General features: G+C 56.4%; 1 protein-coding gene and 1 pseudogene across 1 annotated transcript; both read left to right on the top strand.

Annotated features, from left to right (window-relative positions):
- Positions 1-1,087: 1,087 nt before the first annotated feature.
- On the top strand, positions 1,088-19,756 carry LOC119103778 (discoidin domain-containing receptor A-like; annotated as a pseudogene).
- An 18-nt stretch (positions 19,757-19,774) lies between these two features.
- Positions 19,775-22,678, top strand: LOC119103777 (discoidin domain-containing receptor 2; the record flags this gene model as incomplete). Its single annotated transcript, XM_037227430.1, has 3 exons — positions 19,775-19,974; positions 20,798-21,032; positions 21,402-22,678. Coding segments are annotated over 3 exons (741 nt in total), but the record flags the coding sequence as incomplete, so codon positions are not given.
- Between the last annotated feature and the right edge of the window lie 427 nt (positions 22,679-23,105).

Below are 23,105 nucleotides of genomic sequence, written 5' to 3'. Positions count from 1 at the left end.
GGCACGGCGGCGTGCACCGCCGCCAGATTGGCTCCAATCGTCGCCCGGCAAGGGCTGACTTATGATGATTGCCGCCTCATCGCTGCGACAATGGGATGCGGCCGGCCGGCGTGGAAGGGTGACGGCTTGATCGCGGCGGAGCCTGCATGGGCGCCGAGCTGGCCGGCTCCAGCAGCCGGTGAAAGCTCGGAGGGAGAGAGAGAGGGAGGGAGAGAGGGAGAGAGAGAGGGAGAGAGAAAAGGAAAGAGAGAGAGAGAGAGAGAGAGAGAGAGAGAGAGAGAGAGAGAGAGAGAGAGAGAGAGAGAGAGAGAGAGAGAGAGAGAGAGAGAGAGAGAGAGAGAGAGAGAGAGAGAGAGAGAGAGAGAGAGAGAGAGAGAGAGAGAGAGAGAGAGGAGAGAGAGAGAGAGAGAGAGAGAGATGGTTAGTGGCTGTGAATGCATTTAAAGCGAGATCCTCACGGAAGGCCAGTAGCGTGCCGAGTCAGCGGTGTGCAAGGTCAGCAGATGAACGCCTTGTCAGCAATTCTGTGTCAGAACTGCAGCTCATTGTCAAACCAGCATTTCAATACTAGCTCGGTCGGGAACGGACAGTTTAGTCTCGGGCCAGCAGCGCAGTCTTTGATCAGCAGCTCAGCACCGGGTCAGCAGCTCAGTCAGAGGTCAACAGCTGAGCATTAGACCAACCACTCGGTCCCGGGTTAGCAGCTCAGGCCCGGGCCGCCCTCTCAAGCCCAGGTCACCACCCTAGCCCCAGGTTGCCACCTCAGGCCCAGGTCACCACCTCAGGCCCAGGTCATCACCTCAGCCCCGGGCCACCACCTTAGGCCCAGGTCACAAGTCAGTCCCAAGTCACCACCTCAGCCCCGGGCCACCACCTTAGGCCCAGGTCACAAGTCAGTCCCAAGTCACCACCTCAGCCCCGGGTCACCACCTTAGGCCCAGGTCATCACCTCAGCCGCAGGTCACCACCTCAGCCCGGGATCGGCCCATCGGTCCCAAGCGGGTCCGGCCGGCAGCCAATCATCGCTCCGGTCTGCCGTATGCCCGGCGGGCACGCGGCGCCGTCCGGCAGTCGTCCGTGAGTCACGGCCGGCCGGGGGCGCGAGGACTCAGCGCCGCACCTGCGCCAGGGCCGACACCGGGAGGACGGCGGAGACGGCGCAGGCACGAGTCAGCCGCGTCCCAACCTGGCTCTGCCGGCCGCGGCGCCGTCGTTTGCTGGAGGAAGTTGTTTGCTAGTGATCAGTGGGAGGAGAGACAGATGCCAGTCGCGCGGCGTTGATTAAGGTAAGAATCTGGAGCGCGCGATGCGAAGTGAGTCAAGGGGTGTATCTAGAGACCCTTTTCACAACGGACACATGGCCGTGTTGGGAAGTCCACGCTGCTTCTATACATGTGCTTGCAAGAAAGATCGCGCTGAGTTAAAATTAAAATGTGGGGCTCTGCCTCCCACCTTAATTCCAATGCAACACCCAATGCTTGTACTCACTGATGTGTTGACCCCACGTCAGCTCTGGCCGTTATGTCAAGGGCTGGCTTGTCCCGGCGAGGACTCGGGTGGGTCATCCATTTCCGTTTCCGTATGCATCATTTTGTTCGGTTTGCATGTGTGTAATAGATAAACAATATGGATGTTGCATTTTCTCCTTAAAAGGTCTCTGCGTTAAGACGGATATCATCCGAATAACGCAGGTGTCATGCGTTGTATTACCACGACCGATTTCAGGTCCGCAACTCGACACAGTTTCGGAAGATAACATGATGTAAAAACGACCTTGGGCATGATTCGCTGTTACCAAATTAACGATGTTCTGCATTTGCGCATCTGCAGGATTCCGCCAAACACCTGCATATTCATAATTGTATCACATGTTGCTGTCATGTTCATTTTATGAATTCTTTGCCGTGGACAAAGTTCAGGCTAACTAAGGATTGCAAGCCAAATGCTGGTGATCGCTGTTATTATAGATCGCTGCATATTGGCATATCGCCAGATGACCGGTCATCAGTGTCGTAATAACAGCCCTGTCTAAAGAAAGACGGGACTGTTTCCTTTCCCAAGACAGATGTGCATTTACGTTGGGTTAGTTCACCAACACTAGACGGTATTTGACAGCCCGAATGTCCGCCCCCGAGATGTCGACGCCGAGGGTTTCTCACAATTTGTATTACCATGCTCCAGTCACTTTAGCCGGGACAGCTGAGCTGTACCCGAAGCTGAAATTGCAACGTCAAGAGCTGCCGTTACGTTTGCTTTCGGATAGCTGTGTTCGTTACGATGAGTGTCATCACGTAACATATGTTTTGTTATTGAAACTAGCATCACATCCCAGATGTTCTACCTCTGACACCAGCTTTCCAACGTGCGGCTCATCCATCGTTCTGACGCATTGCTTGGGCAAGCAAGGTATTTCCCATCATCCAATTAACGTAACACAGCATTACTTACCGGGGGAGGAGGCCACCGGCACAAATACGGCGAAATACGCAATATAAGAAGATTTACCTCCTCGGAACAAGAGCAGGAAGGTAGCAAATATCTGCCCTCACATCACTACAGCAGCCACGTACTTCAAAGGCCGTTTGCGGTCTGGCTTCCAGCTCGGAGGGAATAAAACCGCTTGAGGTGGCGACCGTTTTGCATATAAATGAAATACGTGCCTGCAAACAGGCCCGGCGGCCGGCCGGCTGGCCACCGGGGCGACCGGCGCCGTCCACTCAACGTTATCGCTCGCCTGATCGCCAGACTGAGGGGCTTGACTAGTGCGAACCGACCCGTACACGACCAAACGACCGACGACCGACCGACAAACCGACAGACCTGACAGACCGACAGACCGACAGATCGACCGACCGACCGAAAGACAGACCGAAAGACGACAGACCGACCGACCGACAGACCGACAGACGACCGACAGACCCAGACCGACAGACCGACCGACCGGCAGAAGACAGACGGCAGACCAGCCAGACCGACGGACCGAACGGACCCGACCGACCGACCGACCGACCGTTGCTCTTACATCAAACTGGACATGCTGAAAATTGGTCCTCAAGTCAAGTGCGTTCAGCTTTGTGGCATGCTCTCCTCATTCGTGTGGCTCATCAGCACATGTTATTGGCGTGTTAAAAGCTTTCCATTTGTACTGTAATAATTATGTATAGTTTCGGATTTAGCTTGGAGGCTGGGGGTCGAGACGAGGGAGTACTAGCAGGGTGGGGATGTATTATGACATCATGACAATGATTTTGGTCGATAACGTTACTGCTGAACACCATGTACAATGCCGGCTTTCTCTCATGCATTTAGTGTGCGTAAGCGCCCGAATGCTGCCAGTCGAAATAATAACTTTCTGCTGGTTATAGAGATTAGAGTGTAAGAAAGCCGCTGTTGCAGACGTAATGATTTCAGCAGGACCGAAGACCGGCAGACATATGTGTTTCGTACATAGGCATAGGTGTATTTTATAGATATGTATATATATATATATATATATATATATATATATATATATATATAGGCATAGGCACAGGAGCGAGGACCTAGGACGGACCGGCGGGCCCCCTGTTGGCCATTCTCCACCAGCTTCCCCGGCCATCAGAGCACAGGTCGCTTACAATCCCACCTCACTGAGCTCAAGCGGGAGGCCGCCCGATGCAGATCAGGCAAACATGTCCAGACCAGAGCTAGAGCTTCCAATGGTCAGGGTAGATAAGATATCGTGTTTTCCCATAGTGCGGAGACGTTTCCAAGTAGCTGTAAATGTCTCATGGGTGGAAATGACGTCAGATGGCGAAGGCTCGATACCCTTGTAAATGTCGGTGGGCTTAGCGTCTCCAGATAATGGAGGTTTTGCCGCGATAAACGCGGCCAACGTTCTGCACGAAGTGGCCGGCTTTTGTCTGCTCACTGCTAAGCCCTGATCGAAGAGATGACGGCACTCCTAAGCTGACTTATTTGCTGATCTGGCTTCCGAGGGCGAGCTCTAAACAACGTCACCATCGGGCGTAAGAGTGCCCACGGATTTATGGACTATTGTTTGTTTCCTTGTCAGGCGCGTCGGCCTCTATCATATCCGGTTGCCGGTGCTCAAGGCGGCCGGTCTAAGATCGTGGCAAATAGATATCTGCGACACTCGTCAAATGGCAGGCTTAATTGAGCTTTAGCAAAAGCAACAAACGTCTCATAATTGTCAAGAATGTCACTTAGCACCGGCCATCAGATATATTAAAATGACACTGCTTATTCGTGTGCAGATGACGCGTCACTAGCATGTAATAGATTACGGTAATGTCCCCATTTGCTACGTGCATAGCTTTGCAAGTGCAGCGATTGTACGCCAGCGTGTAAGCGTTCTATAGTGACTCAATTACACCGCATTAGATTTAACTGGCCTAATCAAAGCCGCGCAAATGTGACCGAACTATCGGGGGTACGTCTTCACTGAAATGCCGCGCCTTAATTACAGCAATATGAATGCCGCTTTTCTTCCCTGTAATTCCGTGCAGTCACATTCATAAGGTTCATTACGTGGCCAGCGAGCTGCTGTGCCGGCAACCGGCTTGAAAATGAGGAAGTCATAAATTTGTTAGCACACGGTTCCCGGAGACGCACGACCATGAGTGGAGGCTTTGTATTTCTTGGGCGCCTCGGCCCACAATATTGTTTTGGCCCAGAACTTGCACCTTACATCACTGAAAAGGTGCTAAAGTGCAACAAAAACCGCGGGAACCTTCATGTGAGACAGCAATCTGATCGTCGCACCCAAGTGACATGATGTAACTCGACTCCAGCCCACCAACATCACGTTAAAGGGAGTGATCTACATTTGTATGAGGTTTTAACTGAAACAGCATCTTGGAGATCATACGGTACAATTCACAGCCCTACCTCTTGAAAGACTTAAAACCCTCTAGTTTTTTAGCAACGCGCTTTCGAAGATGTGCGGACTATTTCAAGATCACTCAGGCATCCATGCCCTCATATGAACGCCATTCAAAGCCTGCTTTTCCACTGGTCATGCGGCGTTCAAAGTCACGAAGAGTGTAGTTTTCGAAACGTTCATATCTGGCGTTCGTGTGCAGGATTTCCACATATAATGGCCGTCGACTTGTTCTCACTGCACGCTGTGCGAGCTATACGAGGGTTCAGCACGAATTGCGTTTAGTGTTAAATTATATAACAATTTCTACATTCTGCCTCGTTTTTACGGACACAAGACTTGTAATGGAATAACTCAAGAAAAGGGCTAGAACCGAGTATGTAAATGCAAGTGAGCATTTTAAACTTACTGCTAAATACGCAAGAACGCTACGAGAAAGGGCCAAAACACGCACACCTAGCGATATTTGGCTCAGAGCACGCTTCCAGCACGTGCTGCCATCTCTTGGGAGATCGAATATCTATAAGTGAGTGCTGTCATGCAAACATCCCATGACGCAACTAATGACGCATTAAAAAGCATATTTACTAAGTCATATCTGATCCGTGCTTCAACATCTTCAAACGTGGAACATTCCATTGCAGAATCATATGGTTATGCTGGGTTCCCAAGAGATACCAGTTTATGCATGGTTATAAGATGCCCGATCTTTTCACCTATGCATGCACGCATGGTTGTTGTGTGTCTGTGTTCTGTCAGGCGTTTTAACACTAATGGGAGCGATGGCTCCCACCGATGACGCTTCGAAAGGCCGTGTTTGAGTTCCCAGTCACTCATGTGAAGCATGTGCTCGCAGCTCTCTGCTAGCACATTTGCAATATTGTAACACGATGAAGCAGGGTGTCGATTTTATGTGGGGCTTCTCTCGATGTGGATTCGGGCTTAACAACGCCGGTTAGGGCAATCTAGTACTTCACTGCTGGTATATTACAAAACGATGAGACAAGAGCACAATTTTTACAAAGCCACACTGACATTGCTTCAGGCCTCCCAAATAAAGGTCGTTTGTAAAGCATGCATATTTTGTAAGGAAAGGCTGCGGTTTGTCGACATAAAGTGCACCAAATCCAGTGAAAAACACTCACTTGGGGAGAGGTGAGGTAGCTTGTCGGGGTCTCGGCTCAACCCCAAATCTTGTACACAAATCGATGCCCCTGCGCTGAAGGATGAAGATTGAAGACGCCCGAGTCTTCGATGCTCTGAAGAGGCGAAGGGATGAAAGCCACGCCAATCGCCAATGCCCACACATCCATCACGCTATCGGACCACCTTGAACGGAGCGCTCCATTACGGAGAAGTCTGCGACTCTGAGCCTGCGTCGGATCCGGATCCAGTGACATGGGGGCGATCTGTCTCACGGTGCCCGGACTGTCCCGCGGTCCCACCGAGCGGTCTCACCAGGCGGGACCCCATCCCTGCCCCGCCGCAGCAGCCCGCCGGCGAAGAAAGTCCGCTCCGATACCCGGCGCACTTTGTCAGAAGTTCAGAACTTGGTTTTATGCAGGAATTTCAGTCCAAACGTCAAGGACTTTGTTAAAAGGCTAAAAAGTCCGTTCCAAGGATCGACAATTTCGTTCGAAAGTCCGCCTCAGAGTATGACGGACTTCGGCGTGCAGGAAGACTGACGGACCCCGCGGATTTCGCTGGTCAGAAAGCCCATTTGGTGCACCGGCGGACGCCTTTAAAAAGCTCACTCTAGAGTACAGCGTACGCCGTTCACCCTTGAAGCCCACCTCGGCACCGGCCGGAGCCGTCCGCCAGAAGGTCCGCTGTAGACTGCGACTAACGTCTCCATCGGGCCCAGTGTCTCCGGCGGGTCCAGGGTCTCCAGCGTCTCCAGACCGCGACGAACGCCTCCAGAACGCCTGTGGGGCCCGGCTTCTCTAGCGTCTCCAGCGTATCCAGACCGCGACGAACGCCTCCAGAACGCCTCCGGGGCCCAGCTTCTCTAGCGTCTCCAGCGTATCCAGACCGCGACCAACGCCTCCAGAACGCCTCCGGGGCCCAGCTTCTCTAGCGTCTCCAGCGTATCCAGACCGCGACCAACGCATCCAGAACGCCTCCAGGGCCCAGCGTCTCTAGCGTCTCCAGCGTATCCAGACCGCGACCAACGCATCCAGAACGCCTCCAGGGCCCAGCGTCTCCAGCGTCTCCAGCGTATCCAGACCGCGACCAACGCATCCAGAACGCCTCTAGCGTCTCCAGCGTATCCAGACCGCGACCAACGCATCCAGAACGCCTCCAGGGCCCAGCTTCTCTAGCGTCTCCAGCGTATCCAGACCGCGACCAACGCATCCAGAACGTCTCCAGGGCCCAGCGTCTCCAGCGTCTCCAGCGTCTCCAGCGTCTCCATCGGGTCCAGCGGGGTGGACTAGCGCGGTCCGCTTGTCTGCGTCTCCGCCACGGACACGGGCCGCCCGGGCCTGCGCCCATATGGCGCACTGTCGGCCGACTGTCGGCGGCCTGCGCCGCCCCGACAGTCGCGCGACAGTGACAGATCGGCTGCACGATGGATGGCGGCCACGACCAAAGCGGCTGGCCTGGCGGCCGTGCAGCCCGGGGACCAGGAGACCCGGCGCCGCAGCCGCCCGCCGGTGCCGCTCCTCGCTCGCCGCTCACCGCTCACCGCGGGCCCGGCGCACCGGCCCGGCTTGCCGAGGTGGTGTGCCAGGGAGTGATAGCGAATGGGCTCGGCTGGACAGTGAATCTAGGTGCGAGCAGCGGTGCGAACGACGGCGATGTCTCGGGGATGTCCGTTGACAAAGTTCAGCCGAGGTTTTCACGCCGCGGCCCGCAGATCGCGCTGCTGCGTCTGTGGCGTGGCTTTGTTGAGGCGGAATCCCCACCCCCCATCCTCAGGGGCGTAGTTCCCAAAATGAGTTGAGGGCGGGGGGGGGGGAGGGGGCTGAGCAGTGAAATTGACTCAGCCTATTCCACACGCAAACAAACGGGGTTTACCCTGACTGGCTCAAATGCCGTCCAAAAATGGGAAGAGTCCATGTGTGGGGGGGGGGGGGGGGGCGGGTGGTTTGAAAGGCCCTTCTAACTGAGTAGGTAACTACAGCCCTGCTTTCCATATTTTCCGAGAGTTTTTGTCACTGGTACAGACGGCGTGCGGTACCACCGAGCTGGCGTCTCGTCGAGGTTTTCACCGCGTGGTATGCACACTGTGGATGCGTCTGAAAAATCCAGCGTTGTTTTTGGTCGCTACCGGTATTTAGGGAGCCCGGCCATAAATATTCCGTTGTGGCGAGTTGAGACACCCGGGTGGTGTATGTGTCCCCGGGAAGATTTACGGCGACCATAAATACACCCTCTGACATGGACCCGGCGGGCAGTGAGTGGACCGTGTCCCGGACTACATAAAACACACGGGGCGAGCTGAGAACCTCTGAAGCCACCCGACTCGAGCGACCCGTCGCGACTGCCGTCTCCGTCTAGTGCTCAGTGCACTGTCCAATCAGCAGTTCTGTGCCGCCTCTCGCTCCGTGGAAACAGTCGCTAGTGCACGGGTGCAGCGGACATCGCTCGTCGCAAAGGGTGAAATCTGATGTCAGCTTCGTGGGATCTGGATGTCGACTTCCAGGGATTCTAGATGTTAGCTAGATTCTGTCAAATTTGTCGAAGACCGTTTTGGTCAAGGTGGGCTGTTTTTCACTGTAATCAGTAATCATTTATTCGGAGTTTGACCATCAAATTATGCGAATCCTTCTTGGAAGAGGGTCAACATTTGCAGATGATTTGAAGGCCGGGACAGGGGCCTGACAGACCTCCCCCCCCCCCCCCGACACCCCCAAATGTGCGTTTCGCAGCTGGTAGTGACCAGCCGAGCCCTGCGAAAACCTGCGCTTCTCGAGCGTCCTCTGCGCATCGGTTACCGCTCCGTCCCCAACCGCTACATGTTGCTCGCACCGCGTGCCAGAAAGCCTGAGAAAACACTTGGCAGCGGCCGTGCCTGCTGCCAAGTCGACAATGTCGCGCTATCAAAGACGCCTGCGTGTGTTGCATATAGCTGTCATCAGCGAGCTACACGCATACGGTACCATCGGCGAACGTGGCCTTTGGTCACAACGCTTTGGCAGTTGATGTGAACTGGACGCTATAGCAGCTGATGTGAGCTGGACGTTATGGCAGTTGATGTGAGCTGGATGTTATGGTAGTTGATGTGAGCTGGACGCTATAGCAGTTGATGTGAGCTGAACGTTATGGCAGTTGATGTGAGCTGGACGCTATGGTAGTTAATGTGAGCCGGACGCTATAGCAGATGATGTGAGCTGGACGTTATGGTAGCTAATGTGAGCTGGACGCTATAGCAGTCGATGTGAGCTGGACGTTATGGCAGTTAATGTGAGCTGGACATTACGGCAGTTGATGTGAGCTGGACGTTATGGTAGTTAATGTGAACTGAACGTTATGGCAGTTGATGTGAGCTGGACATGACGGCAGTTGATGTGAGCTGGACATTACGGCAGTTGATGTGAACTGGACATTATGGCGGTTGATGTGAGCTGGACGTTATGGTAGTTAATGTGAGCTGGACGTTATGGTAGTTAATGTGAGCTGGACGCTATAGCAGTTGATGTGAACTGGACATTATGGCGGTTGATGTGACCTGGACGTTATGGTAGTTAATGTGAGCTGGATGGTGCAGATGTCCCACATAGGTGATTGAGCCGAGTTTCCTGAAATTCATCCGCTTCTAGTATTCAGTGGCCATGCAGTCCATAGCCATGCCATCGCATTGGTATGCTGACTTCGTCATCTGATTTGCAAACAATGTGGAATCGTCGCAGAGCCGGGCAATATTTCCTCATGAAAATATAGCGTAGCACGTCGTTTGAGTACATGATGCGTAGTAAACGCCACCATTTATTGGCAGCTCGAACTATCGGTAACAAATGCTCTTGCCCGCAATGGGCGCGATAAGACGGCTGTGCTGTCAGCCGCTGCAGTCTGCAGGTCACGCTGCGGTAGCTGGCCGTGGTGCCTATTGGCTGGATTGGGTGTATCATGTTTAATGCAGCTCTCTGCATAGATTGGAATTTATCGACTGAAGACGCCATCAGATATGTGCTTCGATTCACCAAGAACCGCGTTATCTGCGCTCGTGCTCTCATCGTGCCCTTCGTCAAAAATAACATGCAGGGCCATCCAGTCACTAGCACTGCGGGTGACACGACTTATGCCGCTGGAGGGTAGTTGCTCTGCTCTGGCTTCGAGCCCTTCTGGGGCAGGTAAAAATTAGCTGCTGGACCGAGAACCAAACTCCTCCACTTGCAAACGACTACGCGGCCAGGGGCATCTCTCAGCAGATTGCCCTCGTCCGGATTCATGATCTCGTGCTTTGTCGTCGGTCCGGGCGGCGACTGCCGCGTGACGTTGGATGCCGTCAGACCGTCGGCGACGCTCGGTGTGGAGCAGCGTCTGAATGCCCGGCCAGCTCCACAGCCAGCTCCGCTTCCATCGAGATCCTGCGGGACGCAGGTCTCCGATCCCGTGGCGATCCGAACAGCCCGCTCCGCTTCCATCGAAAGTGCGCGGGACGCAGGTCTCCGATCTCGTGGCGGTCTGAACAGCCAGCTCCGCTTCCATCGAAACTGCGCGGGATGCGGGTCTCCGATCTCGTGGCGGTCTGGACAGCCAGCTTTGCTTCCATCGAAACTGCGCGGGACGCAGGCCTCCGATCTCGTGGCGGTCTGAAGGGATCGAGGCACGGTCAAGCGACGAATGTCGGCTGCGTCGTTATTCTGGATCCTCTGAAAAGCGGCACTTCGATGTTGTGTTGCGAGCTCTTAGATATGTGCAAAACGCAGTTGTGTAAGCTATGTTCGATGCTTGCATGTCACAGGGGCTAAAAATAGACCTCGCGGAAGGGTGAAGTGGTAATACCGGCCCGCTGTTTTTTGCAGCAGCCAACGGACATTGCTGAGGTTTGCAGACATGAACATTCTGAAAAACCTCAGCTGAATTCCCGACTAATTGATCACTTTTCGGATGTCACGGTTGACATGGAAATTCTTGCGCACATGTTCTCAGCACATACGCTCAAACCGTCTTTGCTTTTTTCAGGGTACGTCACCACATCGGCTTCGACGGAACAAGCCGCTTACCGATGGAGACTGGAGAGATCGCCGTTTTGTTCAGCATTATTAGCTTGCTGATGCTGGTGCCAGCCGGCAATGCCCTCGTTCTCGGTGAGTGGATAGCGGCTTGGTCCTGCTTGAACCGAGGTTAGTTAATGATACCGTCCATTATACGACCTCCTGATTGGGTCATGCCAATCTGCGGTCAGAATGGCCCACCGGTCCTGGCCATGGTCTCTTATGACACCTGTCTCACATGTTTTTTTTTGTAGGCGACTCGTGTGACTTAAGATTATTGTATCTCGCTGTAACATTTGTTGGCATGACCTCACGTGACCGCAAATTAATGAGAGCGACCGCGATATCTGCGTGACCCGGTTTAATGAAACCGCCCGAGGCATAAGCCCAGGTCAACGTGACGGCCATGAATGTAATCCGGCGTGATCAAGCGTAACAGTGGTCCGGTGTGACGTCAGTTCAACGTGACCATCCGTGGCAGTGACCCTTCGTGACCCCAGGTCAGTGTGATCTTTACTGATGGTGACCGAATGATATCTCATCCCAGTGCGACCTCCGTAACGGTCCCCACGTGTGGCCGTGACCTCTTGACATTGTAACTGTCTGTGATCTGCCCATTGTGACCCCAGGACAGGGTGACCTTTCCTGACGGTAACCCGTTGTGACCTCAGGTCAGTGTGACCTCCCCTGACGGTAATCCGTGGTGTCCTCAGGTCAGTGTGACTTTTCCTGACGGTGGCCCGTTGAGACCTCAGGTCAGTGTGACCTCCCCTGACGATAATCCGTTGTGATCTCAGGCCAGTGTGACTTCCCCTGACGGTGACTCGTTGTGACCCCAGGTCAGTGTATCCTCTCCTAACGGTAACCCGTTGTGACCTCAGATCAGTGTGACCGGCCGCTGGGCATGGAGTCGGGTGAGATCGCCGACGGTCAGATCACAGCCAGCTCATCCCACAACGGCAACAGCGTGGGCCCGCACAGCGGCCGCATCCGAACCGAGCACCGCGGCGGCGCCTGGTGTCCCGCTGCCCGTCATCACGGCAGAGGTGCGCGAGTACCTGCAGGTCGACCTGGGTCGCGTCACGGTCGTCACGGCCGCCGAGACGCAGGGCCGCTTCGGCAACGGCCACGGCGTGGAGTGGGCCGAGCGGTACTCGCTGCAGTACTGGCGGCCCGGTACCGGTGGAGGACGTACCGCAACGCCTCGGGCCACACGCTGCTGGACGGCAACGTCAACTCATACCTGGCGCACAAGACGCCGCTCGATCCGCCGATGATGGCGTCCAAGGTGCGACTGGTGCCGCGCAGCGAGCACCCGCGCACCGTCTGCCTCAGGGCCGAGCTGCACGGCTGTCCGTACACAGGTACGTGGTGTACTGAGGTACACTGGGGTACGCACCGTCTGCCTCAGGGCCGAGCTGCACGGCTGTCCGTACACAGGTACGTGGTGTACTGAGGTACACTGGGGTACACGCCGTCTGCCTCAGGGCCGAGCTGCACGGCTGTCCGTACACAGGTACGTGGTGTACTGAGGTACACTGGGGTACACACCGTCGGCCTCAGGGCCGAGCTGCACGGCTGTCCGTACACAGGTACGTGATGTACACTGAGTACCCCAGTGTACGTGAGGTACACTGGGGTACGCACGGTCTGCCTCAGGGCCGAGCTGCACGGCTGTCCGTGCACAGGTACGTGGTGTACTGAGGTACACTGGGGTACGCGTCGACTGCCTCAGGGCCGAGCTGCACGGCTGTCCGTACACAGGTACATGGTGTAATGAGGTACACTGGGGTACGCGTCGGCTGACTCAGGGCCGGCTGCACGGCTGACTGTACAAAGGTACATACATACGGTGGCTTCTGACCGACTGAGGTATCCTATGCCACACCGAGGCGTACTGAGGTGGTAACCCTCTGTGGGAGACTGGTCCGTGTGAGACCGTAAACCAGTCCGCAAAGCTGCTAGCAGTCGGGTATAATGTTAGCGGGGATGTTTGGCAACGTCCGAAAGCTTTCGACTTGGAGCACATAGAGGCAAGAAAGTTGTTGGTGGGGTCATCTGTTATGACGCCGCACATGCTACAACATTGCATTACCCTGTAGAGACTATGGTCCTTATTTTCAGACGGCATTCAGAGCTACAGCATGGACCGGCCCGATCCAGATCGACCTGACCTGACCTATGACGGTGCAGCGTCGGCCGAGGTCATGGAGGGCGGCCTGGGTCAGCTGACGGACGGACGCCTGGCGGACAACGACATCACGAGTGAGTACCGCCAGCTCCGCCTTGTCCTCCCGCGAGGACACTGCGCGGCGTTCGTCCTGTCAGGCGTTTCCAAGGTACCCGTACCAAGAAGACGCAGGTCCAAGTTTACCCGCAGTTCCATGTCATTGCATTTTGATGCGCACACTATCGGACAAAACGCGACCCAAGGGATGTAGTTGGGCGAGCCCCCGTTAACCCCGTGTATTATGCATCGCACGCGGGCGAGCCTGAGCTGACGGTGAAGCCGGGAGGTGGGCGGCCGCTCGCTGCCTGCCGATTGAGCCAGACCGCCGGCAGCCGATTGAGGTGTCGCGGTGAGTGGTGCGACGATGCCCCGCTCCAGCGCCGCTATCTCCGGCGGCGCTGCATATTGCATGTCGGTGCAGCAGGTCGACCAGCCGCGGGTCGAGGGGAGGATGGCGCCGCGGGTCGTGCGGGTGCCGCCGGCACCGCTCAGCTGGCGACCACATGCAGCGTGTGTTAGCCCAGCGTCGCTGTGGTGGCTCGACAGGCCCTCCGGTGCCACTGAGCTGAGGAGCTGAGCTGAGGAGCTGAGCTGAGGAGCTGAGGTGAGGAGCTGAGCCCCTCTTTGGTGGGGTCAGATGGTGGGGCACCCCTCAAGCTCCCGCTCATGGCTCAGGGTCAAGATTAGTCTAGCGGTGCAGCCCCAAACCCCTTCTCATGGCTCCGGAGTGGGGTCAGTGTAGCGGTGCACCCCTGAAGCCCCCTCTCATGATTCAGGGTGTAGCGGTGCACTCCCGAAGCCCCTCTCATCACTCACGGTGAGAGAGCCTGTGGCTCGCAGGAGGTGGCTCACTGGCCCCGCTATACGCGGCACGGCGCCGGCCTGGAGCTGAGAGGACGGGATGGAGTACTGTGGCGCCGCTTCGTCGCCACAGTAGCGGGGGCCCGATGCTCGCCCCGCTTCTACGGCGCCCCGCGAGGCCCTGGCCGCAGCCGTCGTCAGTGATCGTGACTGGGCGTCGGACCTCGGGGGGACAAGTGCATGCACAAAACTAGACTTATGGACCACCGACCGTGGAGATGTGCGTTTAACAATTACGAAAAGAGGAGACCACAAACAAGGGAGGTGAAACGAAACAAAATTAAAGAGAAAAACGTAACAGAGATGAAAAGAGGTTGGGGGGTGGATAAGGGGAAGGGATGCAAAATTTCCGGCTCAGTGAACATACCTTCCTTTTCAGCACGTCCGCGTTCACGCAGCGCCACATCCCGCGCGCAATCACACACCATCGACGGGCCCGCAGAGCGCCCATACTTCACGCGCGATGCGGGGGCCGGTTAGCAGGCGACGTCAGACCATTAGACAAACCCGGTGCAAATTTGTGTGAGCGGGTCACGTGCCGACCGGCGCGCACCCGGAGCGCCTGCCGCTGCCCCGCATACATTTGCATGCGTGGGAGACGGACGCCGTGATCAATGCCCCTGTTCGGCGGTCCGCGCGGTGATTAACAGCTGCGCGCGAGCGCGACGCGCTCGAACATGATCAATGCGCTTGTTTTACTGCGAACGCGCCGATCATTCAAGTGTGCAAAAGGCAAATATTTATGCCTCTCGACTGCTTCTCCCTTTCTCTTTGCAGCGGGCCAGATCATTCATTCTGTTGTCTGGCACCCACAATCGGGATAGAGAGCCAAGAAAGGTTCGAATTACGCCGAGTTGACGGCAGCGGTCATACGTGGGTGCTGGTTCGCTGGCCCGCATTAATAACGGTGGTCTTATATTCTACAATAAGCAAGGGCCCCACCCGAACCGGGCAATTTTGGCCTCTGCATTCACAAAGCACGCGGATTAAACGCGCGGGGTGCCGCCCTTCCATTGGAACGCGCTGGAATTGCGATTCACGGCTGGGGCCTCAGTAATACCTTCTTCGCCTTGCCCATTAATCAGATAAAACTAGATTAAGCTCCGAGAATGATATGCATCATATAAATGACACTGTTGCCGACGCAGTCGGCTGGGTGCAGTTGTGAAAGCTATGGGATATCACAAGCATTCGATCACAAAACGCTGTCTTAAAAGCTTCCACTCAACGGTGACCAGCTGTGTCTTATTAGGTCTGCAGCAGACTTCACGCCATACATTTGGCAGCAAGGTATGATGGCTGCGGAGAAAATCTTGAAATGACTCAGACATACTTGTAGCTAGTGTATGAATGAGTTGCGTGCACATTTGAAACGCATCTAATTATTTTCCTTGGAGGACATTTAGCTTTTGCCGTTTTTCAGTAATTTGAATGTTAAAGGCTATTTGAGCTTTGAAAGCTTCCAGGCCTTGTATCATGACGGCTTTTGACTCAATGGCATGGCTACACGTTGCTAAGTGTGTGATTCGTCCACGTCCGGGAGACTGAAATGCGTTAATTGTTCTGGTCCGTGGTATTGTCTTTCGGAATTGGTTTATGTTAGGGCCGTTTTTAGCATATGCGGGGGATTGGACCATACAGTACACTGCTTCGAGTTCTGAGTCGATAATTTTTTGTCGATTTTTCTAAACGAACCCACATGTCGAGGCCACGTTGATACGCTTCTTCGCGTCCTCATCCTGCCACTGTCTTGGCAATATATCGAAATATATATGTATGAAAGCCTGTCTGCGGTCAATGGTCCAAAAATCTGGACGGTCTATTCATTGCTTTTCGTAAAAAATAAAGTATAAGCTAAATACAGTGCAAGAGCATAACCCGAGTATAAGATAAAGCATCCCACTATTTGTGTTTATGAACATAGCATATTGTTTATCGTCGGCCACGGAACATCTCCTGCCATGGACAGGCTGAGAGGTCGCACTCGAGTATTCCCGCGCGACGTGGCGTTGTCTGAGATCGTGACCGTTTCCGAGGGCGCGTCATGGCTCGGCGAAACCGATAAACGCGGTGACGCCATTCTGACGTCACCGCTGATGCTCCGACCATGTTCCTCGATAGATAGATGACGTCACCAGTGCCATGTGCGATACTGGTGACGTCATGAGCTGGTCCCCGTCCAGCTTTGCCATCCAGAGTCCAGCAGGGTGTTGCCTGCTTCCAGGCAGTGGCGATGTAAGTAACAGGGGCTGCAGCGTTCAGCTGCATCACGACTTCGACTGGTGTCAAGGTGGATTTGTCACCGTGATTAAGTTATTTCAGTAACCATTTCCGCTTCGAGCTGCGTTGTAGTCTTGCAATTACATGCAAATACTTCACTGCTCTAATTGTGGTGGGATTAGCATATGTGATTGATGATGATGGCATATGTGATTAGCATCAGATTAGGTTTTCCAGCCGTGTTGGGCGTTTTCCCACCCCACGGCTCGAACATCGTCAACATGGCAGGAGCATACGAAGTTCCAGCTTCGCGAGTCTGCTTACCTGCGCACCGACAACGCCTTCCTTTCTGCATGCTTCCGCCCCTGCCCGGGACCGGTGACGCCCTCCCTCCATGTGCGCCTCCGCCCCTGCCCGGGACCGGTGACGCCTCCCTCTCTGCACGCCTCCACCCCTGCCCGGGCCCGGTGACACCTCCCTTCTTGCACGCCTCCGCCCCTGTCCTGCCCGGGACCGGTAACATCTCTTTCTCTGCACGCCTCCACCGCTGCCCTGCCCGGGACCGGTGACGCCTCTCTCCGCAGGCCCCCGCCCCTGTCCGGGAACGGTGATGCCTCCCTCTCCGCACGCCTCCGCCCCTGTCCTACCTGGGACCGGTGACTCCTCCCCCTCTGCACACCTCCGCCGCTGAACTACCCGGGACCAGTGACGCCCTCCTCTCTGCACGCCTCCGTCCCTGCCCTGCCCGGGACCGATGACTTCTCTCCCTCTCTGCACGCCTCCGCCGCTGCCCGGGACCGGTGACGCCTCCCTCTCTGCACGCCTCCGTCCCTGCCCTGCCCGGGACCGATGACTTCTCTCCCTCTCTGCACGCCTCCGCCGCTGCCCTACCCGGGACCGGTGACGCCTCCCCTCTGCGCGCCTCCGCCGCTGTCCTACCCGGGACCGGTGACGCCTTCCTCTCTGCACGCCTCCGCCGCTGCCCTACCCGGGACCGGTGACGCCTCCCCTCTGCGCGCCTCCGCCGCTGCCCTACCCGGGACCGGTGACGCCTCCCCTCTGCACGCCTCCGCCGCTGCCCGGGTTTGCGATGCACGTCGAGCCGCCGACAAAGTGCTTCGGCGCTGTTACCGCGATGCGTCAGCGGTGTAGTCCGGTCCGACAAAACATCACAAAAAGTCCGCTCGCTTCCGGACGGGGTTGCTTGTACCGGCACTGTTCTTCGGAGTGGAGGCGGGGGGGGGGGGGGGGGAAGAGGTTCCGGTGTAAGACCGAGCTCTCATCCCCACCTGCAGAGCCGGAGTGGGTCGGCTGGCAGAGGCGGCCCGGGGAGCTGGTCACCATCACGTTCGAGTTTGATGGCGTCAGAGAGCTGGAGTCTGCTGCGTTCCACGTCAGCAATCACTTCACCAGCGGGGTGAAGGTAAATTGCTGGCCTGTTGTGAAGTGCTTTTACCTGTCTCAACAACTACTCCGACACTATGCGCAGTTGCTTAAGCCTGGCTGCCCTCCCTGCTTGCTTGTTCAAGCGATGATAATGTTGCGAGGGTGATTGCATCACAATTGCACTGAGTTTCAACGCATTGCAAATGACTGATCGCTCCGTCCGTCCTATCTGGTGTAGTCATAAACAAGGACAGGGCTATCAACAAGGTTTTGACAGCGCACCTGATGACCAGTGATATCAATAGCGAGGCCATCAACACCAGCTGGCGCCACCGTCAGATGTTCAGTCGGGCCAGCCTGTACTTCTCGGTGGACGGCAGCGCGTACACCAGCTCCGCGTTGACCCTGGAGCCGCCGGCTGACCGCATCTTCGAGGACGCGCGCCGCCTGGAGGTGCGGCTGTACCGCCAGGTGGGCCGCTATGTGCGGCTCGAGCTGACTGCCGCCGACCAGTGGCTCCTCATCTCAGAGATATCATTCGACAGTGGTGAGTGTGCTCGACACGAACGTGAGTGGAGTTCACAGTCGATAACACCCGGTCCGGGGGGAATACTATACCAGGACGCCGTTGTGTCGTATGCAACAGTTTATTTTAATATGTTCATTATCTTCTCACTTGACGTCAGTTGACGTCCCGGAAGCCAGTGTACTTCGATGTATTTATAATGGCCTTGAGTGCATCTTTCAAACGCAGCCCTCGAGTACAGCTCTAACGCTCTGTCCTCCCCCCGCAGCTCCATCGGCGCACAACGTGACGGACCTCGTGCTGTCCCGATCCGACGGCCCGGCCCAGCTGCCGGAGCCTTCCGAGTCAGAGTCGGAGTCGGAGCCGGTGTTAGAGGAGTCCGGGGAGTCAGAGTCGGCGGCGTCGCTAGCCGTGCTGCTGGGCGTGCTGGGCCTGGTGCTGTTGCTGCTCTCGGCGCTGGTCGGCTATGTGGTGCGGGCCGGCCGGCGGCGGCGCATTGCCGGCGGCTCGGGGCCGAGCCCGCTGCAGCTGCCGCTGGCACGCAACATGAAGGAGCTCAGGAGGAGCGTGCAGCTGACGCCGCGGCACGGCCATGCCCGGCCGCCGGCCGACCTCTACGGCCCGCTGGCCTGCGACGAGGACAAGATCGACCTGGCCGCCGAGCACCACCGCGTGGTGCGGCTCAACTCCGAGTACAACACGCTGGCGCAGCGGCAGCACGGCCGGCCAGCAGACGCCATGTACGACTACGCCGTGCCGGTGGACACGAGCCCGCCGTCGTGCTTGGACGGGCCGGCGGCCGGGCTGGCCGGCACGTCCCGCTCCTGGGACAACCCCAACTACCGGCAGTCGCCGCACAGCGGCGCCCAGTCCAGCAGCCAGCCGTCCGTGTGCAGCATCAGTGAGCTACTGCCGTCGCCCCCGCCGCTGCCGCCGCCGCCGTTGCAGCCGACCTGTGCCAGCTTCGGGCGGCGCCGACGGCTGCTGGCCGGCGGCGTGCAGGGCGTGACGGGCACGTGTGTTTGGGATAGCAGCGGCGCCGGGCCGCCGGCCGGCCGTGCTGCCGTCACCGAGATCAGCGACGAGCTCATCCAGCTAAGAGACAGGATCGGACAGGGACGGTATGGAGAGGTGAGGGACAGGGCTAGATAGGGATTTCATGGAAAGAGGAGGGCTGGAGAGGAAAGGGTGAGCAGAGGGGCGAGTAGCGTTTATTTAAAATATTTCCAAAAAAGTAATGGGCATTGTGATGAATGTGTGTAAGACTAACAACCTTTATGGTGGGAGGACATTCGTGGTGCTGAATTTTGGAGAAGGCATTCGTGTCTGTTGAAGCACGTTGTCAGACAACCGTATCCCTGCACCTTTGGCCTCGCGGACGACACCAACAAGCGAGCGTGCGTGTGCCGCAGATCCGCGTGTGCGAGGTGCACCAACGCTCGTCGACCGACAGTCCGTACCAGGCGCCCTCCCGGCTGGCCACGGCCCGCAGTCTGCGGCCGGGCGCCCCGGCCGAGGCCGCCGGCCGCCTCCGCCGGGAGGCCGAGCCCCTCTGTCGGGTCACCGACCCACACGTGACCCGGCTGCTGGGCCTCTGCACGCTGGAGCAGGCGCCCGGCCTGCTGGTCGAGTACCTGGAGAACGGCGACCTCAACGAGTTCCTGCGAAGGGCACCGCACGACCCGACCCGGGGTGACGGACCACTCGAGTGAGCAGTCCCGGCCGGCGTCTGGCGTTCTGGGGAGCGTAGTGGGCCCAAAACATCGTTGTACGGTATGTTTTTCGTGTTGTGATGCCCCCGGGGGTCAACGCTGAACGCAACGGAATCCGGGAATCACACAAGCAATCCGCGCGAAGTTGCTGCTCCGAACGCGGGCGAGTCGTCTCTCGCGCGGCGGTGGTCGAAATCGCAGGCCTTCGATCACCGCGTTTGTCGATATAGGCCCACTCGCTACCCGGCAAGCCACTCCCAATCTATCCGCAGGCGGTCATGCCCCAGATGTCTCCTATGGGCCCTCTCACGACCCGACAAGCCACTCCCAATCTATCCGCAGGCGGTCATGCCCCAAATGTCTCTGGCGGTCGTCTGACCACCACCTCCCGCAAGGCTCCTTTAAGAATTCTCCGCAATCGCAGCTCACCCGCGCCACCCGATCCACGGCTTTCTGTCGCGACGGTCCGACCCGGCCAAACTGAACCGGGGCAGGAGCACCCCAGAGCTCCTAAAGGTCACTGTGTGGCCGCGCACACGGAAAATTCGCTGTCAGGCGGCGCACCCCGGCAGTTTGTAGCTGCGCTGGCACTGGCGCCGTCCCGAAATGCCGTGGTCTGCGCTCAAACGAGACTTTAAAGTCTCCTCAAATGGGGTTCAGGATAATATAGCGTTTGAGTCACCTATAGGGCAATTGTGCGAGTTGTATGGCTATCTCCAATGACTTCATTTTCATCGCAGCTGGCGCTGCCACCGTGCATCCAGTTGTTACCTGCTTTGTCCGACCTGCTTGCATGTAACGCTACTACTGTCATTGCAGCCTGGGCTCTCTGGTCTACATTTCGGAGCAGATCGCGGCTGGCATGGAACACCTCGAGTCCCTCGCAATCGTCCACCGTGACCTGGCCGCTCGCAACTGTCTAGTGGGTCACCGGCTCAAGGTCAAGGTCGGTGACCTGGGGCCCAGCCGAGAGCAGTACGCCAGCGACTACGTGACCCTGCCGGATGGCCGGGTCATCCCGCTGCGGTGGAGAGCTCCCGAGGCCCTGTTCACGGTGAGTTCTGGTGTGACTGACCTGTGTAGTTTTGACCCGTGTGTTTAGGACATTTGTGAACGTTCTCGGGTCACCGAAGGCACCCACGTGATATAATTTGTTCTTTTTTAGGAGGAGGTGATTACCCACTCGGGCGTGTGGTCGTTCTCGGTGACCCTGTGGGAGATGCTGACCTGGTGTCTCTTGCTCTGTTTCAGGAGGAGATGAGCACCCGCTCGGACGTGTGGTCGTTCTCGGTGACGCTGTGGGAGTTGCTGACCTGGCGTCTCCTGCTCTGTTTCAGGAGGAGATGAGCACCCGCTCGGACGTGTGGTCGTTCTCGGTGACGCTGTGGAAGGTGCTGACCTGGTGTCTTCTGCTCTGTTTCAGGAGGAGATGAGTACCCGTTCGGACGTGTGGTCGTTCTCGGTGACGCTGTGGGAGGTGCTGACATGGTGTCGGCTGCAGCCGCTGGCGCACATGACGGACGCGGCCGTCACGGACCGGCTGGCCGGCTGCCGCGAGCCGGCCCCGGAGCCACACCTGCAGCAGCCCAACGCCTGTCCGGCCGACCTCTACCAGCTGATGATGCAGTGCTGGCGGCTCCGGCCGCACGAGCGGCCCTCCTTCAAGGAGATCAGAGCCATCCTGCAGCGCAAAAGTGCCGACTTCGAACATTCAGCGGAGGAACTGTGAGGGGTTTGTTGGCTTCCGCGAAGAGGTGACAATGCTCGAGCCTTGCGATCTGCTGGGTGCAGAGGTCACGTGATGTGCGGCCGTGTTATCAACCAATGCCAATGTCTCCCATTCTCATATCATCGGGCCTGTGCTAAGCCAGCGCATTGCTGTAAATCCTGGTATTTCGAAGCACATGTCGCATCTCGCGGTGCTATGTCCGGCGTTCAAGATGTGACGTGACATGCATCCGGACGTGCTCGCTCGGTAGGTAGGTATGTGATGCAGTAAAACGGTGTCCCGGTATGCCACACCTGCCATCGGATTAGACCCGAGGAAATGTCGCGGCGTCTCGCCTCGGCCAGGATCTCAGTCTCCGAAACACAGTTGCGAGGCCGCTACTGAATAACGCATTCTCTGCTCAGGAGCCGCATCTCAAGCATGGTGCTGGTCATCCATGAGGATCGTCTGAGTGATGGGGTACATGGGAGGAGTGCTAATTTAGGCGCATGTACCCTCACTTAATTGCTTGGTAAGACATCCACTTTGTTGAGGCCGGGATACGCGCGTTAAAGGTCACGACCATCGTTTCGATATTTGTTCGCAATACTTTTTCTGAGCCCCGTGTGTAGGTGCTTTCGAGAATTATGCGTTTGCTCGATGCGTTTTGACGAGGACGAGGACACTCGTGTGTGCATGGAAAGATATCCATGCAATTACCACCTTACCAGCCTGTTACCCAAAACCCTGTAAATATGTTCATACTACGTTTATTCACCTCGTTTTGCACTAAGTGAATCAGTTGGTATAAACTTAACCACGTGATGTTTTGATAGAACCTGAAGACGGTCGATGTGTTGTTTACTCTCACATGTTTATAGCTGTCGTCCATGGCCATCACTCAATGACCAATACAGCAGGGGAGAGCGGAGTGAGCTGCACCACATCCAGGCACTATCAGGGTGATTTATTCCGAACATATGCGACGGATTGACGTTCATGACGCTCAGCAGTTCACTCTTTTTCACTCACTTTCCTTTTCTTCACTTTTCACTTGTTTACTTTTACTTTTTTACTTTCTCACTCACCTTCAGTGTAGTTCCGGCTGGCCGCATAGGTACACTCGTCATGGAGCCTCGGCAAGTCTCTTTTTGCATATCGTTGAAAACTGTCGGGATTAGTGCAAATGTACGTTTAAGGATTTGAGGCAAAGTTAGACCAATCTGAATGGTACACTGGGTAGTGGAGAACCACATGTGTCGTACATACTGCAAAGCATTTCGCATCTAACTAAGGAGGATTTCAGAGTCGTGCGAACTTTCCTCCGAGGCACTGCATTATTGACATTATGACAGCGCGTTGGTATTTTTATTACCTATACAGATCCATGACCCATGATCTCCACCTGAGCAGCCGCAA

Source organism: Pollicipes pollicipes, unplaced genomic scaffold (genome assembly GCF_011947565.3).
Source record: "Pollicipes pollicipes isolate AB1234 unplaced genomic scaffold, Ppol_2.1 Scaffold_5724;HRSCAF=6776_pilon_pilon_pilon, whole genome shotgun sequence".
NCBI classification, from domain to species: domain Eukaryota; kingdom Metazoa; phylum Arthropoda; class Thecostraca; order Pollicipedomorpha; family Pollicipedidae; genus Pollicipes; species Pollicipes pollicipes.
The sequence above is the reverse complement of the archived record's forward strand: the minus strand, read 5'-3'. Positions and strand labels throughout refer to the sequence as shown.